Source organism: Pezoporus wallicus, unplaced genomic scaffold (assembly GCF_028554395.1).
Source record: "Pezoporus wallicus isolate ANWC-B61680 ecotype Strahan unplaced genomic scaffold, APGP_CSIRO_Pwel_v1 contig_13458, whole genome shotgun sequence".
In the NCBI taxonomy this organism is placed as follows: Eukaryota; Metazoa; Chordata; class Aves; order Psittaciformes; family Psittacidae; genus Pezoporus; species Pezoporus wallicus.
In genome coordinates, this window is record NW_026635549.1 from 550835 (window position 1) to 563018 (window position 12184).

At 39.8% G+C, this 12184-nt stretch overlaps 1 protein-coding gene across 24 annotated transcripts in view; it reads right to left on the bottom strand.

Annotated features, from left to right (window-relative positions):
• Positions 1 to 12184, bottom strand: part of DLG2 (discs large MAGUK scaffold protein 2) — a 995744-nt gene that overhangs the window by 400442 nt on the left and 583118 nt on the right. Inside the window, exon 1 of one of the 24 annotated variants that reach the window (XM_057396739.1) lies at positions 7680 to 7808. The exons of 22 other annotated variants lie outside the window; for them this stretch is intronic. In XM_057396739.1, the coding sequence (XP_057252722.1) occupies positions 7680 to 7784 (105 nt within the window). In that variant the 5' untranslated portion in view covers positions 7785 to 7808. Of the gene's footprint in view, positions 1 to 7679; positions 7809 to 12184 lie in introns of those variants that run through there. One more of the 24 variants, XM_057396743.1, reaches the window with a different exon arrangement.

Genomic DNA, 12184 nt, shown 5'->3' on the forward strand with positions numbered 1-12184 from the left:
TTCTGAGGTGATAACCTTCCTATCACTAGGCAGGGTGGATCCATCTGTCTCATTCTAGGATGCCAAATGCCATACTAAGACTCACACAGCGGTCCCATTACCAGATCTCTACTGACTCACAAGAGAAATTGATGCCAATTGTCATACAACAGTGCTCTAGCTTTGAACAGAAATTTAGACCTAAATCCTGTTTCTAGGTTTACTGCTTCAGCGCATGTTCACGGCCTTTTGAAAGTGAATGGGCCATAACATTCATTTACTATACATATCTCTGCTCTGATCTCATCTCCACTCTGCACCAGAACTTTCCGCAAAGCCTGTGTCAAAGCACATCACTTAAGAAAATAACAGTTTAAACAATCCAGGCAATGACAGTTTCTGGTATGTTCTTAAATGTGGATATGGAAACTTTAGAATCAAGAACAAAAATAGAAACACATTCCATATGGTACTTTTATAAGTGTATTATCTTCAAAACTCTGACATCTGATTTGAATAATTTATTTTTCAGTTTTGATGTAATTCGTAATAATTTTATAAAAAGATGAGATATTTGTGAAATCTTGCCACTACAGTTAATATTGGTGGAAAGATAAATTCCAATGGAGGGGTGCTACTGAAAACCTAAAAGCTAAGCTAACTTACTTTATATTATGAAATTAAAAAAAACAGGTTACAGCTTCCATTTTAAACATCAATGACATTCTCCTACATCTATCAGATCTAAAAATTTTTGGGTGAAAGTACCTGCATAACTGAATTAATGGTAAAACATTGATCTGCTCTCAACAGAGTCAAAACTTAAGGTAATATGTAATATGATATTAGGGCTTTTTATCTCCTGGCAGGATCTGTAGAGTGTGCATGCATTTAGCCAGCTGGTTCGTGAAAGCAATAATGACAAAAAGAACTTAGAACAAATTAAACAAATTAATATTTGTGTTTGAAATTTTTTTCTATTGTATTTTAAACCACATTAGCTGAATATCCAGAAATTAAAAGTCCAGTGGGGAGGAGGAGGGAAAGTTAATACAAAATGCTTAGGTTATCCACAGACTTACTAACAAGGGCAAACGTCTCATTGACTTGAGCATTCCCATGTTTGATTAAACTTTAGCTGTTTAGCTTTCCAACAGTTTGCCCAAGCATTAGCTTTATTAACCATGGACTGGTACAGACGTAAACCTTAAGAAGAGCCGTGCAACAAAAAGAATAAGAACGTAATCTCAATGGAGTAAAAATTACAATGCAGATGGATACAACAACAGAAAAAAGTGAATGTAAACCTAAATGTGAAGTAGGGAAATTATTTTAATAGGATTCATTATCTATTCAAGAGGTTTATCAGAACATAAATTCCAAAGAATTAAACACCTGCTTTTAGAAACTAATCAATTAGATCAAGCACTGTACCCAACAGCCGAGAAATAATGGAATTAGTGCTAAAAAGCATTCACCTCTGCTTGGCAAGAACAGAAGAGACCAAGACTTATTGGTGCTACAGCTCAAACTCTCCATAGAGAGGAAAGAATGGGAAATACAGAAGAAAGCATCTTGAGTTTTACGAAGGTTTTCAGGTATAACAGAAGTAGCAAAATCACCATCAATTCTGTTTCAGCACAAGTTGCCAGAAGAGCTGGTGGTTACTGTGGTCCATAAAATGCCTCAACTTTTAATTCATTGATTCTGGCTAAGTAGGAGCAAAGCTGCTTTGCCAAAAGCTTCCACTTAATGAATGTATATCAGTTTTACGTAATTAAACTTGATTTTGAATATCTGCAATAAACTCAAATTGGCCTGTGCTGGAGCAAGGAGGGTTTTGATTTTTATATCAGAAGTAAACTTCAAACCTTATGTCCTCTGGAAAAGTTTTAATTGATGTCCCAGAGGGTCTCTTCACGTCCTAGAATCACTACTTGATGAATAAAATTAACAGAATAATTCCAAATATATAATTTGCCGACAGCTTGCTTCAAACCATAAATCGCTGCAGGACCACTGCACTCACAGTATGTCATTTCAAAAGATACAAGTGTTTAAAGTGAAGTTATACAGGGTTTAGGGCAAGTGAGGCATCTTACAAGGGGTTGCCTCATGTGGCATAAAATACATTTCTCAATGGAGATGGACTGTTACGTAAAACTGTTTGGTATTTTACCTTAGGGCTTGCCAAACATTTAATCTCTGTTTTCTCACTGACGTCCTTCTGCCTGAGAGACTGAGCGCTCTGTGGGTGACTTGCAGGACAATGAGTGCCAGAACTGCCACTATTTCTGTAATTTTACAGACTGTAGCACCCAGCAGGAGCATCACAGGCTGCCGAGCTTAGCAAAGACTCGTGGATGTGTGTAACAGGCTGTTATTGAAAGAAAGAGAATGCTCCCTTTAGGATGATGCAATCTGGTTTTAGGCTGCGTGGTGGAAACACACATGTCATTGTCTTTTTGGTTTTAGGGCTGATTTCCTTCATGCTTTAAAAGTTTGCACAGAGAAATAAAACCAGTCCAATTTCTTGACTTTGTACCTTGTCATTCCTCAATCTGCTACATTCAAATGCCTCTTTTATGCAATATGACCTACTGAAAAATGAAGCTTGTATTATTACATAATAACAGGATGGTTTGGGTGAAAGGGACCTTAAAGCTCACCCAGTTCCAACCCCTGCCACAGGCAGGGACCCCTTCCACTAGAGCAGCTTGCTCCAAGACCCTGTGTCCAACCTGGCCTTGAACACTGCCAGGGATGGGGCAGCCACAGCTTCTCTGGGCACCCTGTGCCAGTGCCTCAGCACCCTCACAGGGAAGAGCTTCTGCCTAAGAGCTCATCTCAGTCTCCCCTCTGGCAGGTTAAAGCCATTCCCCCTTGTCCTGTCCCTACAGGCCCTTGTCCAAAGCCCCTCTCCAGGTTTCCTGCAGCCCCTTTAGGCGCTTGGAGCTGCTCTAAGGTCTCCCCTTCAGGAGCCTTCTCTTCTCCAGGCTGACCCAGCCCAGCTCTCTCAGCCTGGCTCCAGAGCAGAGCTGCTCCAGCCCTCAGCATCTCCATGGCCTCCTCTGGACTCACTCCAACAGCTCCATGTCCCTCTTATGCTGGGGCCTCAGACCTAAACACACACCATTATACCTGCCTGTCTTCCTCCTTGCAGTGGTCACAAACATGGAGGTTTTGGAAGCGGGGGTTGCAGGGGCAGGTCTGTGAGGAGAAGTCAGGGCTGCTCTGTGACAGGCACAGCAGGTTCCAGCCATCTCAGTGTCAGACCCACCGCAGGACACAGCTCAGCCCATCAGCAAAGCTGGTGGTGCCTCTGGATGAACCAGATCTGGTGCCTCTGTGACAAGGCAGGCACTGGTGCTCCATGGAGAAGCAGGGAACATCCTGAAGGCACTGCAGCTTGCAGAGGAACTGTGCTGGAGCAGAACAAGCAAGTAATAAGGAAGGAAAGAGTTAGGAAAAAGGAGCAGCAGAGAGAAAGCACCACATCCTGAACCCAGCCCCCTGTGCCAGCCTCACCTCACTGGAGGGACTGAGTGTGACCTGCAGGAGTCACCGGGGGTCTGGAGTGAAGCTCAGCCTGGCAAAGAGCTGTTTCCCCTAAATGTTTAACCCATTGTCGTCTTTGTTTCTCAATACCCAACTCAGTAATTAAATGATATTACAGATCAGAGAATCAACTGGGTTGGAAAAGACCTTTAAGATGATCAAGTCCAATTGTTCCCCAGCACTGCCAAGGCCACCACTAACCCACGGCACTGAGGGCCTCATCTCCACGGTGTGTGAGCACCTGGAGGGACGGTGACTGCAGCCCTGCCCTGGGCAGCCTGTTCCAATGCCTGAGCATCCTCTGGGGAAGGAATTGTTCCTCAGCTCCATCTAAACCTGCCCTGGTGCAGCTTGAGGCCGTTTCCTCTTGTCCTGTCACTTGTTACTTGAGAGAAGAGACAAATCACCTCCTGGCTCCATCTTCCTTTTAGGTAGTTACAGAAAGTAAAATCTTAACTGGCAGTACAGTTAAACTGAAGTCTGCTTTGCATGCAGCACCTTATTCCTCTGAAATTTCACTGCAGAACAGATATTTGTTCAGTGTATTTTATTTACTCATCCTATTTTCTGATAAATCTACAAAATCATTTATTGGAGGTGAGTCTGGAACAGCCGAAGAAAGTAAAAGAGCAAGGTCTTTGGTTATAAAAGAAAATGTCAACTTGAGTAGCAGAAGCAACAAAGTGAAAGTGGAAGCCGTGCTGCAGCCACGAGTAAAATCACATTATTGTGTAAAAATGGAAACACATAAAGTGACAACTGATTGCTGTTCATCGAGGAGCTTTCCACAGAGAATCAAAGCTATGCCTTCTTCTTCTAACATATAATCTATTAAGATGCTGTCAACTTCTTGATTCTTAGAAATAGCATTTACAAAAAAGTTTCAAAACAGAGAGCAACATTTCACCACAGGCTTGTAGAATAATGACACCACGTAAAGGGGCTGAACCTGGGATGAGCAGCAACATCACCATAGAACCAGCTCTACAATATGCCATTGCTTAAGTAAAGAAAGCGCCTGAGACCATTTTAAGTCTGAGAAGCACAAACAACATGACTGGAGGGTACAGCAACACTGACAGTCTCCCAGAGAACTTGTAGAGAACCTTAAAAATATGCCTTAAATCAAAATTAGGGCCTTGAAGAAATTAAGGTAATTCCTGTCAAGTAATAATCAAGGGAACAGCATCCTTGTGAACCTAACAAATTTAGATTAGGAGTACAAGTAGGTGTATCAATGCTAAAAAAGACAGACTTCAGAAGCTGGATTAAAAACAGAAAGGAAGAAATGTCAAAAAAATATTTTTGATGTTAGGAAGGATGCTGAGAAACACTTCAGATCAGTAAAATCAGACTTGGCCTGTTTTTCAATAAATATTTTGCTATTTTTAACATGGGAATATTTTTACATTTCATGCCAAGGGCAGGCAAGCACATTTTATACACTGCTACAACTGTGTGTCAAATTCATCAAACTATAGTATCATCTCCCTAGAGGAGAGAGAGAAGTCTTGCTTCCTAAAACTCTTTGTATACACTTCAACTAAGCACTAAACTACACACTGTAGGCAGTACCAGCATTCTGGCAGATGGGCAACATGACCTGTGAGGTCGTTCCCCATCTTTATGTTTTAGCATTCTGTCATTTCTAAACAGTGTTGTTTTGGCTAGAAAAGGATGCAGAAACAGAGTAAAAAATCATTATCTTAAACTGAATTAAAATAGATGGAGGCAATTTTAACAGTGATTTATCTAGCAGGAAGCAACATGGCACTTTTACTGATGAAGCAGTCACAAAAAGGAACACAAGGTACCACTTTGAAATAAAATCATTCTTAGATTATAGGATATCTTTCATTTACTGATTTCATGACATATTTTCAGCTTGTAAAACACAAAAATCTAGGATGTTACCATTTGTATAAGTTAATAACAGTGACCTGGGCAGAACTAAGTTCTGGTCTCTGTAGATTTACTGTGTGAATGTGTATAACTTATCCCACAAAATGAAACAACCTTCCTTGTACACAGAGACAACACTGACCTCTCGCTGTCACTGTATTGAACAACGAATGTAATAATTACAGAGACATAAAACCTAAAAACTGTCAGAACTGATCTATCAAGACTGAGAAGATGGCTTTGCAAATCAATTGGGGGAATTTCAAATGTCACAACAACCTTTCATCCACTTACATGATCCCCCTAAACACTGGAACATTAAATGGTTCGTAATGTCAAGCAGCTTTTTCCTATATTAATAACAACAGTTGATAATAATCAGCTCCTGGATGTCTGTCTTTGATATGGTAGTGGTTTATTTCTCTGATTTAAACGGAAGAGTTCCAGGAGAGGACTTTCAGAAGTAAGTTTGATTACTGTTAGGAAAGAAAAAGAAAGCATTTCCTGATGAAGCAAGGAGTGGAAGTTATGCACTTTACGTCACGTGCTAGGAGAGAAGACCAGGAAAAGGACTAAGCATAGCATTTAGTAACACAAATGAAGCTGGCTGCTTAAGGCAGGATGTAGGCAGAGTACAGGACACAGAGTATCCGAACCAAAGAATCAGTCCTGAAAACATTCATCTTTAGGAACTCAGATTTCCCTTGCACCTGTACAACAGTGCTTCAACCTCTAAAAACAACTCAACATCTATCTCATGCAATTGACATTCAGACACGAGGTAACCTTTACCAAAGAGCCCTTTGGATAGACCCATTCTCCCCCTACCCTGTTTTTAAGGCACAGACTCCACTCTCCAAATGAAATGAACAATTTTCAGCATATCCCCCTCATCTGCTAAATCATGATGCCTGGTAGAAATACGACTTTTACCATTCTCCTGTTGTAAATCTTGACTTTCGCCATAGGACGTCTGGGGAAAATTAACACTTAATCTGTCGGTCCTTTCCAAAAGCTAACCAACTTCACAGGCGGGTGCACCGATTCTGAGCACTAACACATAAAAGCCCCACTGCAGACCTGACCCTGATACTAAATAAATGTTTGGCTGGAGGACAAGAAATGGGAACATCGTGTGCTTCAGAGGAATGGGAGAAAAATGACATAGAAAATATTACAGCAAGAAGAACACAGAATCTGCAGGAAGCACCAGGTTTTTTAGGGCAACTGTAACAAGGAGAAAACAAGTTAAAGTCAGTCCATCCTTCACATCCTATTATATGCTTTGTGACACATTTTGAAATGTCTTCTTTGATTATAGTATAAGGTCTCTACTCATACACAAATAAGGACCCAAGCATCTTTTGCTATCAGCCTATGTGGTATTGAAGTCACTTGTTAGGTCAATACTATGTTGATATAGTTAGTACCTAAATAATATTTCTCCAGATTGTTGATAATACACATAAAAATTCAGATATATGTCCCTTTTGTATCTGCAGATATCAGTGTATTTACTTTAAAGATACCCTGTCAAATTATATTTCAAATGAAATGAAGACACATGGAAGAAGGCAATATACCCTTTTCTTTCCTCTCAAGCACACTCTGACTGTCTTGCCTAACCTGGTCACCAAAAGCATCATCCTGCATCTGCTACTGCATATGGGAAAATAAGTATTTCCAGTGCACATGACATGAATATAAATGAAATGGTTTTTAAAATACTTAGATTTAGTAACTTATATCGATGCAAACATAGAAGAGATCAGTCAGATGAACTGTTTTATTTTATACGCAATAAACGTCATATTAATGTATGGAATTTGGTGATAAGCAGTAATACCCAGATATTGAATTTATAATTATTAAATAAAGTTGATAAATACTCCTTCACTTAAATGCTATATCTCAATTATACAATTTTCTGGAATTAAGAATATGTATACATATTAATAATGTGTAATATAACTATCTCTGTCATTATTCATAAGTAGAAATGGTGGCACTATCTTTTAATTTCAGATATATAGAACTATGCATTTTCTACCCAGAAATAACCCACTTATCCCTTCGTCAGTAAGAAACACAGATCATCTATGGCAAGAGTTCCGAGCTCATACAGCTCAACAGAGAAATTCAGTTTAAGTCATTTCCCCCTACTCCCCTTAAAGAAGCAACCCTCAGAATTGAAATTTTAAAAGCATTCCTTCTTTCAGAGCTGTTACAGTTTTCCTTACCGAGACAAAAGAATCAAATGAGTCTTGTTCCCAATTCTCAATAGCTGAAATTGTTTTCAACCAGTAGAGATAACTTGAAATATCAGACATTTGAGAATGCTCCATACTGAAAGCTGCAAGATTAGTAGGACTGAGGTGAGACAGACTTGCAAAAGGAGGACTTTGGCTGTGTTACATAAAGTTCTTAATTAGATCCTTGCTACAAATTACTATCCTAAGAATAAAAAGTTAATCAAAAAGCCTCATTGGAAGGATAGGAGAGCAAGATTAGAGCCGAGACAGCTGTTTCACTTAGGCATAATTGTGCAACTGTCGAACTAGATGGTGTTCCACTGTTCAGAAGTGAAAATAGTTGTGTGAAAATTAAAATCATCCCTTTATGTTACTCAGGACTAAATTATTCACAGCTGTTTTTTCTAAGTGCAGGTCAAGAGATCTCCCTATATTTATATTCCAATGCAGCAAGCACCTACTTCTCAGACACCCTTAAAACCACAGCCAAATTATTATTATGAAAAGAGTGAAAATTGGAAAGGTACTGAATACAGAAATTCCATGAGAAAAAGTGTTGCAAGGACTTTTAGTGACAAATGTAAGGATCAACATACAAAGATTTGTTTAATGTGACTAAATCCGAGACAACTACCCTAACAGCCACAGGATAGTGAAAGATAATTTCTTATCTCTCCCAAAGGATGCTATTCTGGCCTGCATTGCCAAAGGGATGTTGCACAACTCTCTTTACCCATTGAGTTTTATTTTCCCTGAGCTTATGAGTAGCATTATCATACTGAAGAAATGACAGGACTCCCATCCATCAGTGGACAGTGTTTGTTTTACCTATGGTAAAATTCAAAGCCCACAGAAATCCTGAAGATTTCATTAAGTTCAGCATTTTAGTGATGATGTCTTTTTGGGAGGAAGGTATAGCATAGTGTGGGCTGTCTACTCAGACAATTTACATGAAGACTGGCATTACACAGGTTTTCTGGAACGAGATATCACCCTACACCAAAGCTCTATAGTAAATCATACAACCACAGAATAGTTAGGGTTGGAAAGGACCTTAAGATCATCTAGTTCCAACCCCTCTGCCATGGGCAGGGACACCTCCCACTAAACCATGCCACCCAAGGCTTCCAAATGTCAGAGTTGAAATGAAAATATCAAGTATGAAAGCTGAAATACTAGAAATAACTTTTATATTCCCCAATTCCTCAAGTTCTCATAAAAACAGATTTCCAAAAAAGTAGGAAGTAATTACTTATGAAAAGAAGATGGTATGAGAGGAGAGAGATTGAAAACTGTGTAATACCAGGGACAAGAAGTAGGAAACAAGTGGCCTTCAATACTATGTCCTTCCCTGGGTATTAAACCTTTTGGTTTTGTCTGCTAGTAACAGTTCATTTTAGAACTCCAAATACTCATGATCAGAGTTCACTGAAAAGTAATGTCAGAGGACCAAAAATATTTGAAAAATCAAGTAAAGTTCAGCAACTATACTGACAAAAAAAAAAAAAAGAAGAAACATTAAAAAAATCCTAAAGCTTTGCCTGATTCAGAGCAAAATATTTTATTTCAAACAGACATGAAAGCCTTTCCCAATGTAGCATTTTACAAAGTACATTTCTGATGAGCTGTTTCTTAAAAAAAGTTTTCAAAGAATAAAAAGGTAGACAGCCTAAGGTAAAAACTGCATATTTTTCCCCAAGGAAACCTATTTCTGAAAAGACCCAAAGAAGATCTTGCAACAAAACCTGTGTAGTTTGGCAGAGTGGATGAAGAAAGGGAGATTGAGAGCTGCTTCTCTCCTCCACCCCTGCACCTACTATTGCTTTGGATAATGAGAAAATTCTACACTAATTTGAATGGTGCAAAAATACTTCAGTGTTAACTAAAACGCAATAAACCTGCAAAGCATAGCTCAGAAAATACCTGACTAACCAAATGAACATGTTAATTTAGTGGAAATTCTGGAATATGTGAACTGCATATACCAAGGAGCAGGTAACTTCCTTTCTTTTAAAACTCCTTCCAGAAGCATTTAGTACATCATTTAGTATTCAATGGCTTGAATAGACCTTCAGTTTTACCCAGTACAGTTATGTCGCTCAAAACATGATCAGTACCATTTGCTGCGCAGAAAGACTTAAAAGTAGGACCATAAATAATTAGCAATTTTTCATAAATTCAAGTAACTAATGATGAAACTGTTACTTTTTAACACATAAAATGGATTCCTTGCTGTGAAAATTCTTACAAGTAGTTTGTTGTATTTCTCAATAAGCTCATAAAAGAAGGTTTAATTTACAGAGTAATTTGTCCTATAAATTCGAGAGATCCAAACAGACCATGACAGACACAGCTTAGGCCATCAGCCAAGCTGGTAGCACCTCTGTAAAAACATATTTAATAAAGGAAAGAAAATGCTGAGAGAATGAGAGAACAAGGCCAGAGCAGTAGGAAGTACTGCACTGCAGAGAAGGCACTCCTCCAAAGACCCTGTAGCTGATGAATAAGCTCATGCTGGAGTAGGTACTACCTCTGAGGGACTATGGTCACGGAGGACCCACACTGGTGAGGAGAAAATGAGTAAGAAGGAAGCAACAGTAGAAGAAAAGCATGAGAAGAAAGAAACAGTAGAGAAAAAAACTGCTTTGTCCTGACCCCAACCTCCTGTACCACCTCACCAAAGGGACTGAGTGTAACCTGCAGCAACATCAAGGAGGGAAGAGAAGTGTCTGGAGTGAAGCTGAGCCTGGGAAAGCAGGAGGAGAGGTCTTGTCCCCTTTGTTCTCTTGCAACACCTAATTCAGTACTTAAATATTTATGTTAATTGTTAATAAATTAAGTTGAATTCCCCAGGCTGAGTCTGTTTTGCCTGTGACAGTAATTGGCGAGCAACTTCGCTATTTTTATTTCAGTTCATGAGCTTTCTCATTCTTGTTCTTCCTAATTTCTCCTCCACTCTGCTGCATGGGCAGTGAGCAAGCTGTTCTGTGGCTGCTTGGCTGCCATCTGGGGCCAATTCACCACAACTTGATGTACTATACCCCCGATTAAAGCACATGTTTCAGGAGACTTTCCATTGTATTTAAAAAGCAGTCTCATAGAACACTTAAAGGCTTTCCAGTATCTCTGAAAAACCACTACAGACATATAATACCACAGGTCACGACAGTGATGACAAAACACAAAGAGCTCAGAATGAATAAAGATCAAAGTATCACAACAGCTGATGCAACAGCATCAAATAAGAGCTCATACATATTAGCTCATACATAGGCTATATTTTATATGAAAAAATAGCATTCCAGATTCCTTTATAGAATCATAGAATCATAGAATACTTAGGGTTGGAAAGGACCTTAAGAGCTTCTAGTTCCAACCCTCGTGCCATGGGCACACCTCACACTAAACCATCTCACCCAAGTCTCTGTCCAACCTGGCCTTGAACACTGCCAGGGATGGAGCATTCACAACCTCCCTGGACAACCCATTCCAGTGCCTCACCACCCTAACAGGAAAGAATTTCTTCCTTATATCCAAGCTAAACTTCCCCTGTTTAAGTTTTAACCCATTACCCCTTGTCCTATCACTACAGTCTCTAATGAAGAGTCCTTCCCCCAGCATCCCTATAGGCCCCCTTCAGACACCTGAAGGCTGCTACGAGGTCTCCACGCAGCCTTCTCTTCTCCAGGCTGAACAGCCCCAACTTTCTCAGCCTATCTTCATACAGGAGGTGCTCCAGTCCCCTGATCATCCTCATGGCCCTTCTCTGGACTTGTTCCAACAGTTCCATGTCCTTTTTATGTTGAGGACACCAGACCTGCACACAATGCTCCAAGTGAGGTCTCACAAGAGCAGAGTAGAGGGGCACGATCACCTCCTTTGAGGCATTCTCCTTTGATGCCTTATATATGTAATAACATTTATGATACATATTTATTTCTATGAAAATGAGTACTGCTATTGTAAGTCAAGTAAATGCTCAATAATTCAACCAGTAAGATTACCTTTTATAATTTACCTGGCTGATGGAGCTTAGTCATTGCTGGGGCAAGTGTGGGAGATATAAATGCCCCTAAGGAGTGCAAGTGACCAGAAACATGCAGGAAGGAGCCTGCACCCTGCTTGTAGATTCAAAGCCCAAGGAAGTGCTCTAGTTCTCTACCAGGATGATGGTGGGCACTCTCCACGGAGTTAAAATCAATGTTTCTGACTTCTATACTCTACAGATCAATGGGCCCTGGCTAACATTGGTGCGAGGCTGCTCTCCATGATCTTTGAGACGCACGGGGACATCTTCTCTATACTGTGCTTTTTCCATGAAAGTTTGTAACAGATGATCCTTGAGGTCTCTTTCAACCTGGTATTCTATGATTCAGTTTGATATAACAGATCAGCTGGGAATACACCACTAAGTCTCAATCAAAGAGTTTTAGAAATTACTTAACTGTACCTCACCCTTTTACATCTCTCCAGCTGGATTAATGTCTTCCTAT